Raw genomic sequence first — 22,053 nt, 5'->3', positions numbered from 1 at the left:
AATGGCCTCCCCAGACAGACCTCCCGGGTGAGCCCCCCCCAACCCCCCGCCATCTCCAGCTGCACAGGCGGGACGAGGGCTCTCCTCCGCCCTTCCCCGCGACCGGGCCGCTTGGGGCGCCACCGTCCCCACCGCGGGGCGGCTGTGAGGCAGCGGGGGCGGCCGTGAGGCGACTGAGCGCCAGCGCTGCCTCAGCCCCGTCCCGCCGCCCTGTCAGCCACCGCAGCGCCCCTGGCCGGAGATCCGTTGAGTGCCCGCCCACATTTCAACGACCTCCCCTCAGCGAGCCAATCCCCCGACACTTCCTGCAACCCCACCAACCAATAACAGCGCTCCACGAAGGGCAGCGCCGTTGGGGCGTGTTTTGAGGCGGGCGGGTCGTCGAGCGGCGGCGGTGTTAGCCAATCAAAGTGCCGGATCGGCTGCGGAGCGGGTGGGCGGGCGCGCTCTCCGCCAATGGGAGAGGCGGAACGAGGTGGGCCGGGGGCGGTGCTGGGCGCGCGGTAGATAGGCGGGCGGCGGCGCTGGGCGCGCGCGGACACGTGACGGAGGTGAGGGGCGGCTGGGGGTGGCGGACGGGGGCGCGCGGCGCTGCGGGGGGTGAGTGCCCCCCCCCCCCCCCCCAACCGCCGCGACCGGGGCAGCTCCGCCACCGTCGGGAGGTGGAGGAGCGGGCCCGCCCGCGGGGCATGCCGGGGGATTGGCGGGGTGAGGCGGCGGGGCGGGCGGTGGGTTCCCCGGGTGTGGGGGGACAGACCCCCGGGATCCCGGGGGCGAGAGGGGTGGCCGTGCCCGGGGAGGCCCGGCGGCTGGGGGGCGGGTACGGGGCTGCTGCAGGCGCCGCCGGCGCCCGGTCGGCCGTTGTAGGCCTCTGAGAGAGGCCTGGTGGGGAGCGGCGGGTCTTCTGGTAAGTTCTGGGATCTCTGGGCTGGGGAGCGGCTTGTGGCAGGGCCGCGGCTGGAGAGGGGCCGGTGGGGGGCTCGGTTGCCCGCCCCCACTCGCGACGGGGTAGGACGGGGACCGGCTTCTGAGGGGGAGGGAAGCGAGGGGTCGGAGGTGGATGTGGGTTGGCGAGCGGTTTGGGTTTTCTCTGGCTTCTTGTTCTAATGTCGGCCGCTAACGTGTGGAAATAGTCTTGAGCTAGCTAAAAACGCTCGCCGTCGGTAGGAAGCCCCGCAGAGCTGGAAGAGGCGGCGGGCGCCCAGCATAGCGTGTGGCCTGGTTCGGGCCCTGCGAGGGGAAGTAGAAGTCTCTGGAAAGGGGGAGTTGAAGGTGCAGAGCTGGAGGCCCAACAAGTGGGGAAGATGTGGTAATCAAACAGCGAGGGAGGCCAAAGGTGAAGTACAGACGAGGAGATTCCGCAGCAGCAAGGCCTGAGATTTTGGGGGGCTTGAAATGCATGCTTTGATTTTTACCCCCTGAATAGCGCTTTTTTGGGTGTCTTCAAAATAGTATATAAATGACACCTTCGTTCTCATATTTGGCTGAAGATTGTGTTGTGTGCTTTTAAAGCAAAAAAACCCACCCCTTTGAATTAAAACATGCATAGCTTACTGCTGTCTTGTCTGTACTGATTCTAAAGAGTGAACTTTCACATGCAGTTTTGTGGTTGAGAACTTTCTAGGCTGTAGAAAGAGAAATTCTGCATGTGATTTGGTTGTGAAGGGAAGCAGACATGTATTAATAGTAGTAGTAGTAATGGTAAAGGTCCAGACTGTATTATTATTAGTGTTAATGTAATTAATGCAGCAGCATTTCTGCAGAGCATCGTGGGAAACTTTCTGGAACTTAAGTGTATGTTAGATGGCTGAAAACTAGTCTCTAGGAATGTAATGTATTTCTAAATGCAGTATGTTTACTTAACATTGTCAAATAAGTATAGTTAACACACAGGTTTTATGGGACATTTTACCCACTGTGGTTTGCGTTGTTGCTAAAATATTGCAAGGAGATAGCAGAACTATAATAACGTATGAGATATTGTAGATAAGATACTGGTTAAAAACAGGTTGAAATATGTTGCTCTAGGTTCACTCTAATGCACTTGAAATTACTTCAAAAACCTTCTTACTGCTGATTTGGTCATATTACATGGGCTTATCCAAAACAACTAACAAAACCAGGAAAAGCTTGGAGTTAAATTTTGTGTTTATATAAAGTCTCAGTATTTCTAGTTTTTAAAAAAAGATACTACGAAGGGAATACTTGTACAATTCATGGACAACATCACAAGCTGTGTATAAGATGTAAACTGCTTCCTGGTATCAACTGCTGCCCTAGGAGGGGAAGCCTAATGCAAAACAGTAAGGAAGCCTGCAGCTTCTGTTAGATGACCCTCTCATTTGATGTGCTGCAGCACTTCCCACTAGGTAAATGAATAAATCCTTTACTGAGAATACGCTGTGACTTGTACATAGCCCTGCCTTTTACTTCCTTTTCTGACTTTTCGTTTTTCTGCCTCTAGTAGTGATAATGATAGCAGTCTGTTCTTGCTGGAATCAATTCTATAGCAGTGCAAACTTGAATTGATTTCTAGGCGTGATGGTCTGAAAGAGCTCAGGGCACCTCCAGATCCCCCCCTGCCTAATGTAATTTCCCCTAGCAGCCCATCTGGTTTATGGTCAAAAAGCTTTGCAGTGCTGTGTTTGCCCTCCAAGGACTTCCAGTTCTGTGGGAACGATCTCTTTGCTGACAAATGGTACATGGTGTTTTCTCCCTTACTGTATCTGCACCATTGTACATTATTTTTAGAAACTGGCATATTTGAAATGCTTATTAAAAACAAGCTTTGTTGCTGTCACCTTTCACAGCTAATCTCTTGCCTGGTTTGTGCTCCTTACAACCCCAGCAGAAGGCAGCTTTCTCTGCAGGGCTGTCAAGCTCTTCAGGAGAGGTTTGGCTAATCCTTTCCAGGAGACTTTCCTCCAATCTTATGTAGCAATGTATCCTAGCTATCCCTTCCTTTAAAATAAAAACGAGGAAGGTGGGGGGGAACCACCTCACACAGAGCTCCTGCCTCTTGCCTGTTGTAAGGAAGGCAGTTTTAGTTTAGCCTTGTCTGCTGTTCATCGAGTTACAGTATTAAAGGCAGAATCTTCACAATGCTGGAAGTTGTTTAGCTGTCTGCATTATACGAATTGCTGCATATATATGAACACAGTTTTATTATATCCTCAGAGGGGTGGTGAGGTAATGTACTGATTGCTGAAATTACAGTGTTTGGCCACACAGTTGTTCAGCTTTGCCATATAGTGTAGATCTCCCAAACCTGCCCAAAGACAGGTCTGTCCTGGACAAGTGCGGATGACAGAACTGCACCTGAAACTATGGCATTAAGCTGACTCTGCTGCCAACAGCCTAATTTCCTTTATCCTTGGCTACTTACTTTATCTCATGGTGCTTTCACTTGTCCTGCTACAGCTCTTTTTGCCTTTGCATGCTAGATTGGACTGGGGTATTGATTCAGGGTTAAAATAACATGGCAGAAGGACTTCGAGCCATCTTAAACCAGCTGCTAGTTCATGATGAGGCTGTGTAAACAGTTACCCTGGCACCGCAGAGGAGCTGGGATGTGGAAGGTGGAGGGACTGAGAGATGTAGAATAGATTTCCTCTGCTCTTCAGTAGTTCTGACTTTAAGCAACTAGTGGACTACCAAGTAGGGTAGCCAAGACTTTGCTCAGAAACCGTAGAAATCTCATTTGAGAGGGAAAATGTGTATGTGTCTCAGCCTTTCTGTTCTTGTCTCCTTGCATTTTTTTGTGTTGTGATGAATTTTCTTTACTTTTGTGTCTCTAAATTTTTCTTCCATAATTCTTGCCTTGCATGAGGACGCATTGTGCTTGTTTTTACTGGTGTGCTTCCACCATAAATACCATCCAGTATTTGAAACACAGGACTTTGCTAGCAAATTTTGCCCCTCTTATACTTAAGTCATTCAGCTGTCACTTCAGATGCTGCTGAAATAGAAACCACTGATGCTCTTCCAGTTAAATTGCTGAGGTGTAGTTTGTAGTAAGTGACTTTTCATAAGACCCATTTAATCTGACTGTTAATTCTTTTAAAAAAAAGTAAATAGTAAACTAGGTAGCCAGTAGCAATTCAAATGTAGTTATGCATTCTGAAATATGCAGTGTTAAGAACTGGCTTGATGAACCACTCGGATTAGTAACCAAGGAGATGATTAAACTGGTTTTGCAGGCTCTGTTTGACCTGACAGGGAAGTTACTTTCTAAATAGTATATTCCGGAAGTATGATAGCAAAGGACTTAAACATCCTTTGTGTGGGCCCTTTCACTGTCTCTCCTTCCCCAGGACATCTATGTTAGAGAGAATGGTGACAACTGTCTGCTGTATGGGTCAAGTGTTTCCAGTGTCATGCCAATAATTAAGAAGAACTTTCCACTTTATGCCCAGTGAAAGGGGAATTCTAAATAAAAATAAATCTCTGAATCTGCATGACTTCCTTGAAAGCCTTGAAATCCAAAGGTAGCAATCACTTAGCCCTACATTTTAAGAGTGCCACTTCTATGGCAAGAAGCTGATCCTGTCTCTGACTCCTATTCCAATTTGGTTTAGTTTTTACTTTGTAAAGTCTGTGTAGTACGGCTGTTCCAGGTGTCTGTTTTCAGTGCTCGGCTATAGCTTTTGTAAATTCCAGGGGAAAATGCTTTGACCTTTTGACAATCAGGTGAACAGTGCTTAAATGTCAGCTATAAATTTTCTAGTGTAGAAGCTGGCTGTGAATGGACACATAGGATAGCCCTGGCAGTCCCAAACTCTCTTCCTAGTTAGTACTTTGGTGGTATACTGCGGTGGTTTTCCCTTCAATCCAAGTGGTGTGCCAATGTCAATAAGTGTCTGAAGACCTTACCAAAAAAAAAAAAAAGTAGATGAAGTTTTAGTCAGGTCTGACTTGAAACGTTGTTACAGTGAAAATGGGGGTTGCACTGAAGTAGAATGGAGATGTCAGAAGCTCTCGCCTATTATGAAAGCATTCCTTTGTTAAAGGCTTTTGGCAGTTCCATGATCAGAAATACACTAACCTTCAGAAATATTACACAGTTAAACCTAAAGAAGGGAAGTGCAGGCAGAGTAAAAAATGGCTAATGATGGCAATTGCTTGGAAATTGGACACTTCTTCAAGGGAGAAATCTGATCATAATAGAGTAGGTGGCTGTGTGTCTGAAGGTTAGACTACATTTTAGGTGACTAATTGAACACCTGTAGTTGCTAGCAGCTTTAAAGCTCCACTGAAAAATTGGTTTATGCCTATTTTGTATAAAACTTGAGTTTCTTCTCTCCCCTCCTCCCTTCCTTTTCTATCTTCTGTTTAGGAATAACCTAATTTACTAGGGTATAGTCATGTTTATGTTCTGTCCCTAAGGACTGTGTGAAGTGAAGTTGAAATTTTCTCCTGTAGCAGTACCTCCATTATGGGTAGAAGTAGCTTTTTAAATATCAAAAATGTGTGCTTCACTTAAATTGCTCTTCTGAGAACGTAGTGTCTTTTATTTCTTATAATTTAGTTAGTTTTTATATTGTTACAGATTAACAGAATAAGGAGCTTGGCATAACAACTGGCAGTTGCAGGAGATTCTACCAGTTTGTACTCAAGGTGTATGAATGGTAGCTTCTGTGGAATTTGGGACTGATGTAATATGTAGGAGGTGTCCTAAACAGCTTTCCGTAGGGGTATAAACTTGAGAATACTGCTTGCCAATGATAATAGAGGCAAAGACATGAAACTAGATTAGCTTCTCTTCATGCTTTTAGCTTTTTTTTTTTGAGAGGGGGAAAAAAAAAGCTTGCTTGGGAACTTGAACAGATAGTAGTTCTACCTTGAAATGAGGTTCAATGAGGCCTCAAATTCAGACAGCATTAACTGATAAATGTAGACCTACAAGGTCAATACCTATGGTTGTATCAGGAGCACAGATGTGCAGAGTGGTCTAGGTTCTGCCCCTGCTGTACAGGTCACTGGTAGAATTGTCTGTTTTCACTAGCATGCTTTGACAGAAGAATTTCTGGAGCAACCTTGCCTGCAATATGAAGCTATGTGGCTTTGCCACTTATGTACTAGCATTTACTGAAGTCCATTTGCTGCTGAATATTTCTAAAGGGTTGTAGTTGGGGTGGGATTGTGAAGTAGGTAATTATTGCATATGGAGTCAGTACTGGCATGAAAGTTGGGGGGGTGATTTAATTCTTTCACCAAAACTTTATTGGCGGTTGGCTAGTGCTGAGATTAGTTAAGGGATTACTTGCATGCTAAATCATTAATATCCTTTGCACAGGCTTGGGAAGAGGTATGCAGAAACTCCTTCCTCTTAGAAGGAGAGGAGAGAATTGGCTTATTTTTAAGCTTGCCATATTTTTAAGATTAATTTCCTTGTATCCCTTTCCAGATCATGAAGTGGTCATTGTATGTGCATAATATAATTTGAAAGTAGTTATAAAACTTGCGGTAAAATCTTGCTGAATTTAGCTCTGTTAAAAATGTATTTGGTGAGGCCCTGTTGGTAAGGTAAGACAAAATTCAACCCTTCCCTTGGAAATGTGTCTTTGTGCCATCTCAACTGTAGCTACTTCAGTCACACTGGACACATCCAGAGCTCTAAAGATCATTTTTTCAAATGAAGTTTCAGGCTCTTGTTTTCTCTACTGTTTTTATGCTGGTGGGCATGAGTTTATTTAGAGAACATGGCATCTGTGCAAGAGGAACTTGAACTTCCAAGGGTGTGGACGTTTGCTTGACAGTTTTCATTCCTTGGTTTTGTATGGTGGTTCCCACATTAGTAGTAAGAGTTATGAGCTGCTATGAGGTGTCTAACTGTTTTCAATTTTGGTTGTACACTGTGTGTTAAGCAAACAAGCTTTGTTCATATGTAACAACACTTGAAAGTTTTTGTCAGCTGTTCATGCTGTGAATGGTGTTCTTTTGGCTTAGAGGTGCTTCAGTGCAGTTGCCTGAACTGTGAGGGGGCGGGTTGTGAGCATGCATTTAGACCATAATCCTCAAGGCCATCACTATTGTTAGAAAACTGGCTGCAATTGCATGTTGCTGTAGTGACAAATGGGACATGACCTCAGCACAAGTCTTTAAAATACAGTTTTGTTTTAGTTATAAAATGTCCCCTCTGTCATTAGAAGTAAGTTAAAGAATAATCTAAGGACGGTAGATCTGGTATGCAACGTAGTTTTGGAGTATTGGATAGTGCTGATAAGCCTTTAAGACTAAATTCTTTTAGCTGCCTAAACATGCTTTGGAAAGTTGAAAGTTTGTGTTCTAGCATGATCTTATGTTCCTGCAGGCACTATTAACTCTGCTTGAGTTGCATTTTTAAGTCTCCAGGGCTACAGCCTGAGGCAGGAGTGTAAGGGAAGGAGGGGATGTTTGGTTTTATACTTGCTTTCAAAAAAGTATTAGTCTCAGTTAAAACTCTGGTTTTGGAAGAAGAATTTGGAATGTGATTCAAAGCAGAAAAGGTGAGCAAGGATAGGTTGGTTTTGTGGGGGTTTTGGGCAGATAAAACTGAGCGGCCTGCCAGGAGTGTTGCCTTCTGTATCAACCTAAAGGTGCAGTGATCTTGTAGTTTTTTCTAGGAAGAGAGTCAAATCGAAACCCATTTTACTTACAAGATCTTTTGACCTACAGCTTGCCAAGTTCTACCATATTTTAGGTGTGACAACGTGCTGGGCACCTTATAAATTAGTTGAAGTGTGATATTTTAATTCTGTAAAGCCTCTGTTAACAGATAGTCTTTTTCTTTGGTCATCCTGTTAAATTAGAGATCAAAAGAGGTGAATCAAATCAACTGTCTGTTAAACAGTAAGAAATTTTCTCCTGGTCTGCCTCAGCAGCCTCAAATGCGTATAGACATCTGCCAGTAATATCAATGACTGTTGGCAGTAATTCCGGAATAAAACCTGGAGAAGGGGACTGATGAATGAAAACTCATGTCCTACAGTTGAAAGGACAGAAAAATATTGAACAGGAGATAGAGGATTGATTACTCTCTGCTTGAGAGAGCTAGCTAATTGTATTTCAATTCCTGAACTGAATGAAAATTTCAATTTCTGCATGATACATTTGAAGTCCTTCTTAAGCAAGAAGTAGGTTTTCTGTTTAGACTTCTGCAGTTACATAGGTTGTGGTGTTGTGTACATGTGTCTGCTGTTCTGCTCATGGACTGTGGCAGTGTAAGAGCAAAATTATGGCACTTCTGCAGCATAATCTGCAGAACTTGCACGCATGGTCCTCCACTCAGTTAATGTCTGTTTTGTATTAAATACTTCAGCTTTATGTTGTATTCCTCTCCAGCTTTTCGAGCTGTCTCAGCCAGCCAGATGCAGTAAATAAGAGAGCTGAAACAGTGGTATGACTAGGCACTTCACCTGCTGTCTTGAATGCTTGGTTTTGTACCAAGAAGCAATGCTTTGCTCTGTGCAGTGCTGGCTTGACCTCTTTGCCTTGTCTTATTTATTCAGATCATGGAGCTGAAATGGCTACTCTATGTGACCCTGCTCGCTCTTGGGACTCTTGCTGTCCAGGCACATGATATGGATGATGACAATGATGGTGATGATGTAGTTGATATTGAGGATGACTTGGATGATGGCATTGACGAGGTAGAAGAGTCGAAGCCTGAAACGAGCACTCCTCCTCCAACTCCAAAGGTTTGGCATGGAACTTCTTTTAAAAATTGAATTACTGCTTGTGTTGTGGTTGATGCGAGTCTCATCAGAGTTGCCTTTACTTTGCTAACATTTAATAAGTTGTGATATTACCAAAGATGTTATCTGGGAGTAGAGCTTGGAATTAAGCTTAGCTGCTTTGTTCCTTTTCTCATGTACCCCATGTTCTTCCTGAAGACTTAGATTTACCCTTGATATCTGTGATGTGACTATCGGGAGTTAATGCTAATGTTTCCAGCTAGATATATACTTTAGTTGCAGACGAGAGCACAATGGCTTGGCACAAGCAGCAATATTTACGTAACTTCTGTATTTATGCTGCAAGGGTGTTCCAGGTAAGCTGTACTTGAGTGTAGAGGGGGAATGTGAGCTGTATTTCTTTAGAGTAGAGAATTTGTCTTGAAAGGTGCGTAAATGCCCCTCTTCTCCAATAGGTTACCTACAGGCCCCCAGTCCCAACTGGCGAGGTGTATTTTGCGGAGTCCTTTGATAAAGGAACTCTGGATGGGTGAGTATAATCTGAAGGATGATTCAGTATAGCAAATAATAAAAAATTTTGGTGAAAGGTAATGAAATCCTTGCTAGAGCCTGCGTTATTCAAAACTGAATCAAAGGGCAGTGGTTGGCAAGGATTACAGCAGTGACTATATGAGGCTGGCTGTTAAAGTGCTGAGCTAAACTGGTATTTCCTTAAGTTACGGTAACAAGGGGGAGGTAAGCCATACATGTGTAATGTTTTAACCCTCATCTGACTTTTCACTTTCTTCTGGTAGTGTAAGGATGGTGAGGTACTACTTTTGGGGTTTTGTTTGGTTTTTTTTGGTTTTGGTGGGTTTTGGTTTTTGTTTTTTTTACAAGAGCAAGACACTGAGGCCATGATCCTACTTTGGAGTGGGGTGGGAAGTGGCAAATGCAGAAAACTTTGCAGGCTTGGGCATAGAACTCCTTGGGGGATCAAGACACTGGGGTGTAGTCATAGGACAGCAAGAGTTATCTTATCTTAAGGGCAGGATTTTTAGTGGGGGGGAAAAAAAGTATGTTGTTTTGACCGTTGGATATCTGTCTTCTAGATGGATCCTTTCCAGAGCGAAAAAAGATGATACGGATGATGAGATTGCCAAATATGATGGTGAGTCCAACTCAGGTTTTGGATGATAGATATTTCTGATGTCTTTTGTCATACCTGAAGAAGAGGTGCAAGCCTTTGGTTTCTGCTTCCCAGTTAAAATTGTATTCACTGAAGAAAATGGAAGGAGTGCTTATATACCTGGCTAAGAATATAAAGTGTAGTTCCTATTTAGACAAAATACCCACTTGGAGGTTTTAAAATAATTTTTAGTGAAGATATGCTAATAACTTGATAAGGTACCTACCCTGTTGGGTGTTATTTCAGAATGCTGACTATCTTGTTCAAAATTGGGCTAAACAAAGACTGTCTTGAACAAGTTTTGATAATGTTTGGTTAATGTCTCTCCAGGTAAATGGGAAGTCCAAGACATGAAGGACACTAAGCTTCCAGGAGACAAAGGGCTTGTATTGGTAACCCGAGCCAAGCATCATGCAATTTCATCCAAACTTTCAAAGCCTTTTGTATTTGATACCAAACCTCTTATTATACAGTAAGTAAAGGATAACTTAGTCTTCTATTATTTCAAGGGTGACATGGTAGCAGGCTGGGGTTAATTCCATAACTGAGCTTTTGTTGACTGGGAGTCTAGATACTGTAACATATTATTATACTGTTTTTAAATAAGAGTAAAATAGCAACCCGTATTCCTAAAGTGGGAAGTTAGGAATGGCATAGGTCCCTCTGAAGCCTGAAGAGAAAAGAAGTCTATGAAAACTAGACTTGGTAACCTGTCTTGGGACTTCAATTCACTTGATTTAATTGTAGTAACAAGGTCAGGCAACTGACTTTTGTACTGCTAATTGTGAAAGTCCTTGTCCTTTTGGAGAAAAGCTGGTCTGTATGTAGGTCAGTGCACTTCCTTATGCAGTAAACTGCCCCCTGTTTCCAAGGTGGTGTGGACAGGATGGTAAAGATGCACTCATTTCCTCCTTCCTTTGTCTTGGTTCATCTGTCATGGAAGATGAACAGCTTGCCTAGCTGTGTTTGGCCATGACTGATGTAGAAGAATCTACTTGCATGTAGGTTAGACTAGCAAGAACAAAAAAAAAACATTCAGTGAGAACAGTTGAATTGTGGATTATTACCTACTTTATCAGTTTTAAACAAAGAGTAAGCTAATTTGTATCTGCACAAGGTAATGAATTGGTCACTTTGCTTTGCATGACTGTTTAGTTTTGGCTCAAAATACAAGGCTAAAAATAAATCCCAGTGGTCATCTACTCAGCTGCTGGCATTGGGAGAGGATCAAGCATACTTAGCCTATTCCTGACAGAGATGTTTTGCCTTTTTCAGACTTCTTGGCATCCCTAAATATACTGTTGTATGCTTATAACCCTAAAGGGGCTTCTCCTAGGATCCAATTGTTGTCCCTTTGGTAGTCTTGCAAATTGAGTTATGTGTCATAGTAGTTGTGGGGAAAATAATTGGCTTGCCTTAATCTCTGTTGCAGTGCCTTACATACTGGAAAGCTTTTTCTTCCTTCTTGCTACTTCTAGGTCATAATCTAGACCAGCACTCGATTCCTTTAATCTTTTCTGTAGGTTAAGTCTTCTAAATCCTCAATTTTTCTCGTTTCTCAGGCCCTTATGAATATTTGCTTAGTCTTAGAGTGCAGCATGTATTTCTAATATTGTATTTTTAATGGACATGTGATTTAAAGCAAACAAGAACAAAACAGTCTTACTCTTCATTTGTACTTGAAAACTCTAATCGTGCTTTACAGAAGTAATTTTTTCTCATGTATAACATGTTCTCACCTTCTCTGTCCAAAACTAAAATCAGGTATGAAGTGAATTTCCAAAATGGAATAGAGTGTGGCGGGGCCTATGTGAAATTGCTTTCAAAAACCCCTGAACTGAACCTGGTGAGTAATGCTGCTACTTTGAGTGTTAGCTGTGAAAGAAAACTTTTTTAATTTTGTTTCTTCCTTAAGCAAACTCTTCAGTAAAGGCAGTGGGGCATATTTAGGGCCTGATCTCCAAAGTACTTAGCACTCAGCAGTTTCTGGCCTCTTGAGTGAAAACTCTGGAGTTTCCTAGTAGCTGAGCAGTCCTAGACCTTTGCTAAAGTCTGCAATACTTCAGACTTACCTGGATTCTAGGACCAAAGAAGAGGTATCTTATGAGAGTAGCCAGTGTATGAGGAGAAACCTTCTCAGGAAGTTGTTGCCCAGAAGGAAGATGCCATGTTTCATCTTTTAAAACAGGCTAATGCAAATAACTGAAAATATACCTTGCATTTATTGCCTTGTCTTTGACATGTGAACCCACTTGTGAGTTACTGGATATATTTTAAAAAAAAAAAAAAGTCTTGAGAGCTTGGACTGGATATAACCTTATATGTTCAGCTGCACATGCTAGATATATATAGAACCATTTGCTTCATAAATGACCCTTGAATGCATTGTCTTGAAAGTGTGGTCAGTCAAGAGACTGTGTTACAACTCCTTAGGATTAAGAATAATTTTCTCTGCTCTCAGTGATATACCAACCTAAAGTGGTTTAGCCTATTCAGACAAAGCTTAACTGCTGGGTCAGCTTGCATAGGCTTGTGTAGCCTATGAGTTTTCTTTAGCCATCTTCCTAGACTTTATAGGAAGTACCTTTTATGACTTGTTACCCATCCTTTCCTTATGCAGTCTTATTGGAGTTGTATTATTAATACAGATTCCAAATTATTAAAAAAGACACCCAAAAGACTACTTGACTGTCTAACCAGTTTCATACATGCATTGAATTTTAAGATAACGTTAGCAAGAACAAGTAGACTTGCTTGCAGTGTTCAGTGGTGAGATTATTATATCCAGTTAGCTCTTAGATTGAGACAGTACCCCAGTTTACAAATCTGTGAACTAAATACAACTTGGCCTCACTTTTAATACTGCTTATCAGTTTGGTGAAAGAAACTCACTGGATTAGCTAATCATTCATTATTACCAGTAACTGATATTTCTATACTCATAGCTTTTAAAATCCTTTACTGTAACGTAGAGATACACTTAAATGTTGTGATTGTCACTTTACACTTATCTTTTTGATAACACTTGAATAGCTGTTGTTTTCCATCTGGAAAGTAGAGACCAAAGGTGGAAAATCAAGTAGCTGGGATAATTCTGGTGTTTTCTCTAGAGGCTTGTATTCATCATATAAGCTTTAGTGGGGGTACTTCACTGGCTTGGTATCCAAGTTGCAGAATAACTTCTAATGCATTGGGAGTTCTTATGCCAGGCAGTGACTTAAGTTGTATTTCAAAATAATGGAATGCAGTTTTGCATTGTTTTTAAAGGATCAGTTCCATGACAAAACTCCATATACAATCATGTTTGGTCCTGACAAATGTGGAGAGGACTACAAACTGCACTTCATCTTCCGGCACAAAAACCCAAAGACTGGCAAATATGAGGAGAAGCATGCAAAGCGTCCAGATGCAGACCTGAAGACTTACTTTACTGATAAGAAGACCCATCTTTATACTCTGGGTATGGTGACTGTTAACTCTGCATGCTAATAACTACTACTGTGTTTCCTGAATCAAAAGCTCATAAAATGAGCCAGATGAACAACGGAATATTTGTGTCAACACACCATACAACTAAAAACCACTTGAAAGCTCTGAATGCAAAACCTGATCTTATTATACAAAGGCTTATTTCTTCCTTGCAGGAAGTCTTGATTCATGTAAGAAAAGTCATGAGACCTTGAACTTAATAGTTAAAGGAGAACTGAATTTCAGAGCAGTCGTTAGTAACTTGATATGCTAAGTATATCCAAAACAATCATCAACATTTATAAACTGCTTGAATGCTGCCCCCTAGTAATTTGGGGTATACTAGGCTTTAGATTTAGAGGGATAGTTGTCTTTTCTTGCTTCTTTCTTAGTACCAAACTCAGTGGTTCTTGAAGTACAGTGTCTGGTGTGGTGTATTAGCTATGACTAATGTCTTTCAGGGAGTACTTAGGAGGACCTCTCTAGCTCTTCCTGCTACAGAGGCAACAATGGATAAAGGAGTGAGATTAAAATCTTGTGAGTCAGTAGTAGGGAGTCTTATTCTTGAGTAGAATATGAATATATGCATTCTTACTATTAAAACAATACTTATTGTGTCAGAGTCAACTTGCTGTGGTAACTGGTAAATCACTCTACAAGCTTCTTTGTGCTTTTAGCATGTTTAAAGTCGGACTCCTGCAATGAGTCTTCTTTCTCACAAGGTGAGATGTGATACATCATCACTAGTTATACTTTGGCATAAGGAGAAAGGTTCTTAACAGTTCTTTAAAACAGTTGCTGGGTAGGTGGTAGCTTGGATTGCTGAAGTTTTAGTTGTACAGTGGGGATGAGTGGTAATTTATGATGCACACTTTGTATCATATGTGTAATGGCTACATCAACTTTTTTCGTTACAGTCTTGAATCCTGATAATAGTTTTGAAATACTGGTTGATCAAACAGTTGTCAACAGTGGGAATTTGCTAAATGATATGTCTCCTCCTGTGAATCCACCCCGAGAGATTGAGGACCCAAATGACCAGAAGCCTGAGGACTGGGATGAGAGACCAAAAATCCCAGATCCAGATGCTGTTAAACCAGATGACTGGTAAGCTGTTGGAGGGGTGGAATTGAGGGAGGTCTTGGCCTGATAACTTGACCCTGATCAAAAAGTCTTTCTCAGATGACTTACAGAAGGTTTTGAGTCTCATCCTTGTAATCAAAACACAATCAGTTTAGGCATCTGAGGAGCAGTTTGGTAGACAAAGGCAGACAGGATCCATGTCCTCTGGGAATTACTGTTTAGTGCTCCTGTTACTGTGCTGGCCACAGATAAAGGTTTTACTGGAACATCTACGCTAGCTGATGCTTTACTCCTTGATGAAATCAAAAGATAAACTGCAGAAGGTATAACTGTAAGATGTTTGTAGTTGTTTGTGTAATGCATAGATACAAGTGACTGAAATATCTGATGTCCTAAATCAGAAGCTGATACTGGGTTTCTGTCTTTGAACCTATGCTTTGTGAACCACAGACTCAGTTTCAAGCTCAAATGCGTGTTTGCAGCAACCACCAAGATACAGGATTTTCTGTAATATGCCCTTTCTAGGTTGGCTTTAAAAAGTGAGTAGTATTACCTTAGAGTTTGTGCTGTGACTGTGCCATGAGGCACATGTATAGGTAAAAGCTTGCAAGGCAATTCTGTTATGAAATCATGGTGTTATGCTTACCCTATCAGAAGTGAAGCTGGCTGGTTGTCTAGATCAGTGGGCTTGTTCAGGGTCTGTAGAATAATGCCTTGGGGTTAAGAACTTTTATGTGTTGTGTGTGTTAATACATAATATTCTATTCTCAAGGGATGAGGATGCTCCTGCAAAGATAGCAGATGAAAATGCTGTGAAACCAGAGGGCTGGCTGGATGATGAGCCAGAATATGTAGCAGACCCTGACGCTGAGAAGCCTGAAGATTGGTATGTTTACTGCCTATTGTAAATGAAAGCAAATATTTCTTTGGTACTGGCTTTTACAAGTATAAGAATAGCTAGTTGCATTGTTGCTCACTAATGAAGTCGTTGATTCAAGCTATCTTGCTTCAGAAGTAGAAGGCAGAGTTGGTCTGAGGAGTGTTGTCATCTTGCATTCACCTGCGCACTTTTCAGCTCTTCTGTGATTGTGAGCTGAACAGGGCAAGGATGGTCACTTGCAGTTGTACCATACTTGAAAGGGGCGGTGGGGGAGGCTGTGCTCAGGGACTGGGTTTTGTTGAGCTTCAGTACTTCCAAGCTACTTGTTGAAATTCTCATTCCTTCTGTGGTGTCTTTATCTACAGACATATGCTATAGAAAGTTACAGTATCTCCATTTTATGGTAGGAATTTTAATTTTCACAGAAATCAGATGTTGTCTAAGTCTTACTTGGTATAAAGGCAAGGTGCGGACTTCAAAACTGAATTTCCCTTTCCAGGGATGAGGATATGGACGGTGAATGGGAGGCACCTCAGATTGCAAATCCTAAATGTGAGACGGCCCCTGGCTGTGGTATCTGGCAGCGACCAATGATTGACAATCCAAACTACAAAGGCAAATGGAAGCCTCCTATGATTGATAACGTGAACTATCAGGTTGGTGTTTTCATTGCTTAAACTGCTGGCCAACACAGCATTTCTCTTACAAAAAGCAGAATGATTTCGATTCAGCAGGTGTAATTCTAAATACAAGTACTGTCATGATTGTACTGTGTTTCAAGTGGACAGGTTCAAAGTGTTTTCTTACTTGTCTTCACTTCTTTGTAGCACAAATGAAAATTGATTCCCAAAACCTGACAAGTTGTGCCTATAGACACTGTAATTAAGTGCAATGGATTTGTCTTTATCTCTGTTCAAAATGGGCTGAAAATTAAAAATTTTATTATAGCAGGTGAGGCTGAATGTCTTTTGTCTTTCCTAGGGTATATGGAAACCTAGGAAGATCCCAAACCCAGATTTCTTTGAAGACTTGGAACCTTTCAAGATGACTCCCTTCAGTGCTGTGGGACTTGAGTTATGGTCAATGACTTCTGACATCTTTTTTGATAACTTTATCATCTGTACTGAAAGAGCTGTGGCTGATGATTGGGCCAGTGATGGATGGGGACTGAAAAAAGCAGCCGATGGTGCTGCAGAGGTGAGAAATAACAGTTTAATTGTGTGCTCCTGACTGAACAGAAGGAGCATTGCTGCTGTTCTCTCCTACAGTCTTTATCAATATATACCTCTATGTACCAAGGCTAGGGGTTATGCTAAACCAGGCTGGAACCTTAGTTCCTAATTATAATATGGTAATGGTTGCTATAAGTAGCAATGAATACTTACTGCTCTTCTGTGAGGTTTTTGCTCTGACAATCGGACTGTTAACTTTAGCCTAATTCTTAATTCGTACACTATGGAAAAAGTACTTGTGCAGGTTAGCTTTAATTTTTGTGAGGTATTAAATACAATGTTCAAAGCTGCAAAAAGCCCATTTTAAAGTTCTGTAGCTTAAACTTGCTGTATGGGATGAAATTTGACAGTTCTTGTTATCTTGCAGCCTGGTGTTGTGGGCCAGATGATGGCAGCTGCTGAAGAGCGTCCCTGGCTTTGGGTAGTCTACATCCTTACTGTGGCTTTGCCAGTGTTCCTTGTTGTCCTTTTCTGCTGTTCTGGGAAGGTATGCATTTCCTCCAATAATAAGCAGTATAATGTTTAAAAAGAGATTCAGGAAAAACATGCCTTAACGTCACAATAACTGCCTGGTGTTGATAACTGACAATTTTTTTAGAAACAGCCAAGTGCTGCAGAATACAAAAAGACTGATGCTCCTCAGCCTGATGTGATGGATGAGGAGAAAGAGGAAGAAAAAGACAAAGGGGACAAGGAAGAGGAGGAGGAAGAGGAAGCAAATGAGGAAAAGCTAGGTAGGTAAACTAGATAATCTTGAAACAGTTTGAGTTTTCTCTCTGGTTGACTAACACAGCAGGATTGGTTTTACTCCATGTCTGCCAATGGTGAACTGAAGATAAGTCAGAAATGAGAATGAGATTATTTTTTTTTATTTCCCTTAGAAGAGAAGCAGAAAAGTGATGCTGATATAGGAAGTGCTAGTCAAGAGGAGGAGGAAGAGGAGGAGGAAGAGGACAGGAAACCCCCATCAGAGGTAAGAGTGCTTAATCTTTGAGGGAAGTCTTGTGTGTTTTTTTTTACCTTAAGTCCTGTAGAACAAGCCTTACTGAAGTGTTAAAAGTTAACCTGGATCATGTGATACTCCCTCCCAGTGTCAGAACTTTGGAAAACTTGGCCACAGCAATTCTGCAAGGTGATTAACTTCAGCAGAGCTGGGCACCTTACTAAAGGCACTGCCATAGACCGTGCATTGTGAGAGGAGTAGGATTGTGTAGAATGCCTCTTCTTGAGGCAAAAGGCTTTTTCAGCTTTGTATGCAGTCAGGATGTGGCCTCTTAAGTGCTCCACACTGACATAATGGCTGACTTAAAAATGGGTGGAGTGTTGCTTGAAGTTAAAGGGATTCTCACAGCAGCAGCTGTTGAGTACTCTCAGCAAATAGTGTACAGCCACTGTGAAAACAAGAGGATTTGTGTGTTTGCTGTGTATAGAAAGGAAGGGTAGTAACAGCAGTAGGTCCTTTCAAAACATAAATCCTAACATAGAAGTGAAAGTCGATTATTCTTTGTAGGTTTGCTCAAAATGGTTTTTAAGGGTATTCTTCAGTTTTATTTCCTTGATGTTCATACAAATTACTGTCTTGCAGGAGGAGGAAACTGTGAATAGATCACCCAGAAACAGAAAGCCAAGGAAAGATTGAAAAAAGTCCTAAGAACTTGATCTGTGATTTTTTTTTTTTTTTTTTTTTCTTCTTCAAACTTGGTTCTGGGAGAGGACCTTGGACACCTTACATTGAAACTTGGACAAACCTCAAGATTTCACCATCCACAGGTTGCAGTCACACTATCCAATGTAATGGAGTGTCTAGCAGTAAAATATTTGCAATCATCTGTTTTAAAGAACATCATTCCTGTAGAAAGAATGCATTTAATATAATGGGCTGTGGATTTTGGAATGTAACATAACTAACCTTTTTCATTTTTGGTTTTAAATATTCTTTTCTGTTTTTAAGTAGATTGGTAGAATTTTTCCGGTCTCGAACCTTGGCTTAATTTAATATATTAATTAGTGAAAAATAACAAAGAATCTTGAAAGTGCTAGGTGATAAAAATGCAGTTTTGTAACTAGTTTTTTTTACAAATATGTAAATTCCTAAATGCACCAGTGTCTTTATATCCCTTAAAATTTGATAACTGTTTAAAGAAAAGTTGTCAATGTATTTGACAAGCCCTCTGCCCTCCAGAAGAAAACTGGGGGGGTGGGGAAACCAGTAGTGAAACTTTCTAATAATCAACTTCATTTTGGGGTGGGGAGGGGAAAGAGGAAGAAGGGGTGGAAGGAAGGGGTTAGTCAGTCTGTAGAGTATGCATACTGTGCATGGCTAAAGCCCTGTTAAGTGTTGACAAATGATCTAGGATTTGGAGTGGGTCATCTTAATGTGGCATTTAATCCTGCGGACCTTGCAGATAATGGATTTTGTTAGTTCTTGAACTCTTCTTGTAAAGCTAATGGGTTGTTGGGTGGGGGGGGTTAGACTACTTCCCCCTTTCCCCTCTGTTCAGCCACTGACGCTTTCCTTTCTCTGTGACCGTACAGCTTTTTCTGAGTGCAGCTTTGCCTCAGTTGCTGAAGTGCTTTGTGTTCAGCTCATTGTCGAACTCTATTTTTATAGCTAGGCCTACTCCTTTCCAGGATCCAAACACTGGATAGGACAGTGTCCCATATCCTCTCACTGTTATCACTGTACGTCTACTCCTGTAGAAATGGGGGAGGTAGTCAGGTAGACAAGTTAAACTGAGTATTTGTTAAGAAAAAACCAACCAACCAAGATGTCAGTATTGTAGGTGGGGAAGGAGCATGTGGAATATCTTAACTGGTATGTGAAACTGTTTAAGTCTTTTATCTGCTCTTCATGTAACAAATGCATCCTAAATTATATTGTGAATGTTAGGGAGTTCCAATTCCAGCTGAATAAATTTTTTTAAAGCGTTGAGTCTACCATATTATACTGTTTCAAACACTTTTTTTGTGGAATGCAGGTGATCACTACAAGAGCATACCTCTGAGGGTGAAATCTATGTAACTTCATTACACTGTACCAAATATGTTGGCGTTTGGATGTCTATATAGATAAACTTTTACCTTTGTTTAGAGTGAAATTAAATGTCCTGAAGTTACTCTTCTTGCACTGAATTTAAACACTCCAGTGTTGTTTGGTCATAGCATAGGTATAATGTGGGGAATAATTCCCAGGGGTTGGGGAGGGAAGAGTGTTCTAATTACCTTGCAAACAATCTAACCAATTACTAAAAGACTCTTGTTTTGGGGGTTTTTTTGTAAAACACCTTTTGCTGCCTGTCCTTATGTTGTATCCCTTGGTTGTTGTGTTTGAAATATTAGTGATCACAAATGCATAGCAGGATTTCTTGATTTTTCTGCAGTGTGTAAATAAACTATTGTAAGCAAGATACTGGAAGTAATTTCAGACTTCTGTTGGGAGCTATTGCATGTTTAGAATGCCTTTGCCTGTTGAACACCTGGTAAATACTGCTCCTTATTGCAAAAATAGCTTATACTCTGACATGGAAGATGTCATAGCTTAAGCATTGCTACTAGCTTGTTCTCAGGACTGTATTTTTATCAAGGAGCAGCTGCTATTTATGACTCTCAGTCCTTTGAGATGGAGTATATGTAAATGATTTCAATTCAGCTAACATTTTGAGCACAACATAAAAATCTATTAATCTAATGTTTTTTATCTTAATATGCAAATTGCCTTAATTTCCCAAACAATTCATGTGCATACATGTTCTTTCGAACCATCAAAAGTGAACTTAAGATCTGCTCTCAGCTTTTAAATAGTATTATATTAAAGCTAATTGTAAATCTACATTTGCTTCTGCTAAATCTCCTGAAAAGCTCTCCTGTCTGCATGTTATGGCTTTTTTTGATACCATAGTGTATGCTTCTTAAATAATCACTACAATAAATGAAGACTTTCCAAAATGGATAGACAACTCCAAAGTTACTTTTTATCCTGCTTTCTGACTTGGGTGGCTCAGTTCAGCTGCAGAATCACTCTTACTTTTAAAGCCTTGGAAGAAAAAATTTAGCCTACCTGCTTATCCCGAGTATTTTTAAAGCATAGCTGTGTTTTCGAAGTACTGAAACTCTGCCTGGTTGTATCCTGTGAACTAGGTTTGGAACTGTTACAAATACTTGAAGGCGTATTTGGGCCTTTTTTGTCTGTGCACCCAAGAGCGGCAGCTTCTGAAAAGGATGCTCTGCTGAACTGAACAAGCTGTGTCTGAGGATTGGGGAGGTGGTTTAGATGGCGATGGTAAATGAAAACAAAACCCTAGGGAAGTAGGTGTAGACAGTCTGAAACACAAGGCAGTAGAAATGCTAAAAACGGTTTTTCACCTGGAGTTGGTAAAGATGCAGCTAACCAACTAACCTGTTCCAGAAGCGTCACTGGATGTGATGTAGCCTTTCTGGGTCTGGCTAAGAGCCAATCACCACAGCTTGAGGCTGTGACCTATAAAATGCATTGTGAATGTCTGTTTTTAAGATTGCCTCCTGGGCCTGAGGAGGGATTCTTGCAAGTGCTAATTGCTGGTAGATGTGCATCGCTGCGCTCGTCTCTCACCCTCTCCTTGCTCCTTCCTCAAAAGCAGTGCTCCACTTAGGCTGTGGTTACGTGTGTGGGGCTTGTGACCGCTGTCTCCATCCCTAACTGTGCTCCGGTTACTACCACTATTGCCTCATGGTTTCAGAAAGGGTCTTCTGCTTTTTTTTTTAGTGTTGCTGAAGAAGGACTGATTTCATTTGCAGGAAAGACCTGTCCATATCAAAAAGGTACCTGTAGATGCAGCTTGGAAAAAAAAATATGTACAAACTAATCAATAAAGAAACTTAAATCTGTTCGGCTTTCTTTGTCTAATTAGCAAAACTGCCTCAGTCTTCATCTCTTCTGGTGGACTCGCGGTGAAGGGAGCGTGTCCGGGCTAGGAACTAGCTCCAGCCAGCGACGAAGAAGAGGTGACCCCGTGAGGTGATCAGTAACTCTCTTTGCTACAGGACTGCACAGCCAGCTGCTAGGTAAGCTCGCGTTTTGACCCAAAAGAGCCCGGTTTGCGGGGGCCGGCCCGCGGCTGAGGGCGCCGGGCCTTGCTGCCGGCAGGTGGGGCGGGGCGGGCTCTGCTCCAGCGCCCCGGCTCCCGCCGCTGCCCACCCCTCCCTGTCAATCACCTCTGGCTCCGCCTCCCGACGCGCCTGAATGGCTGCGCCGCCGCCGCCCCGCCCCCTCTTCGCCCGAGCCTTTTAAACGCGCCGGAGGCCGCCTCCGCAGAGCCGCCCTGCCCGCCCACGCCTCTGCGGCTTCATTCGCGCTTCCGCGCCTTCCTATTGGCTCGGAGGGACGTCCCTCACGGCTCGTGACGCGCTACGCGACGTGACGTAGCCCACCACCCAGGAAGCTCCGCCTATTTATTCTCAACTCGGCTCTTGAGGGGAAAAACAATTTCAAGATGGCGGCGGCGCGGATAACAATGGGGAGTCGGGGGTTCGGGCCGGCCCGTGCCTGAGAGCGGCGGCCGCGGGGCCGCG

At 42.3% G+C, this 22,053-nt stretch overlaps 1 protein-coding gene across 4 annotated transcripts; it reads left to right on the top strand.

Moving 5' to 3' along the window:
* Positions 1 to 532: 532 nt before the first annotated feature.
* On the top strand, positions 533 to 19,913 carry CANX (calnexin). 4 transcript variants are annotated; one of them, XM_069772490.1, is made up of 15 exons: positions 533 to 551; positions 8,490 to 8,678; positions 9,131 to 9,204; positions 9,767 to 9,825; positions 10,174 to 10,315; positions 11,608 to 11,689; positions 13,111 to 13,303; positions 14,229 to 14,418; positions 15,167 to 15,280; positions 15,774 to 15,930; positions 16,256 to 16,471; positions 16,874 to 16,993; positions 17,105 to 17,240; positions 17,388 to 17,479; positions 18,092 to 19,913. In XM_069772490.1, the coding sequence occupies exons 2-15, from the start codon at positions 8,493 to 8,495 to the stop codon at positions 18,143 to 18,145; spliced, it is 1,815 nt and encodes a 604-aa protein (XP_069628591.1). In that variant the 5' UTR covers positions 533 to 551; positions 8,490 to 8,492; the 3' UTR covers positions 18,146 to 19,913. The 4 variants fall into 4 exon arrangements, with proteins under 4 accessions (XP_069628591.1, XP_069628592.1, XP_069628594.1 ...); XM_069772491.1 differs by lacking the exon at positions 533 to 551 and adding an exon at positions 555 to 600; XM_069772493.1 differs by lacking the exon at positions 533 to 551 and adding an exon at positions 686 to 708.
* The last annotated feature ends 2,140 nt before the right edge of the window (positions 19,914 to 22,053 follow it).

The sequence above is a fragment of the Haliaeetus albicilla genome, chromosome 27 (assembly GCF_947461875.1).
Source record: "Haliaeetus albicilla chromosome 27, bHalAlb1.1, whole genome shotgun sequence".
In the NCBI taxonomy this organism is placed as follows: domain Eukaryota; kingdom Metazoa; phylum Chordata; class Aves; order Accipitriformes; family Accipitridae; genus Haliaeetus; species Haliaeetus albicilla.
This window is presented reverse-complemented; position numbering and strand designations above follow the sequence as displayed.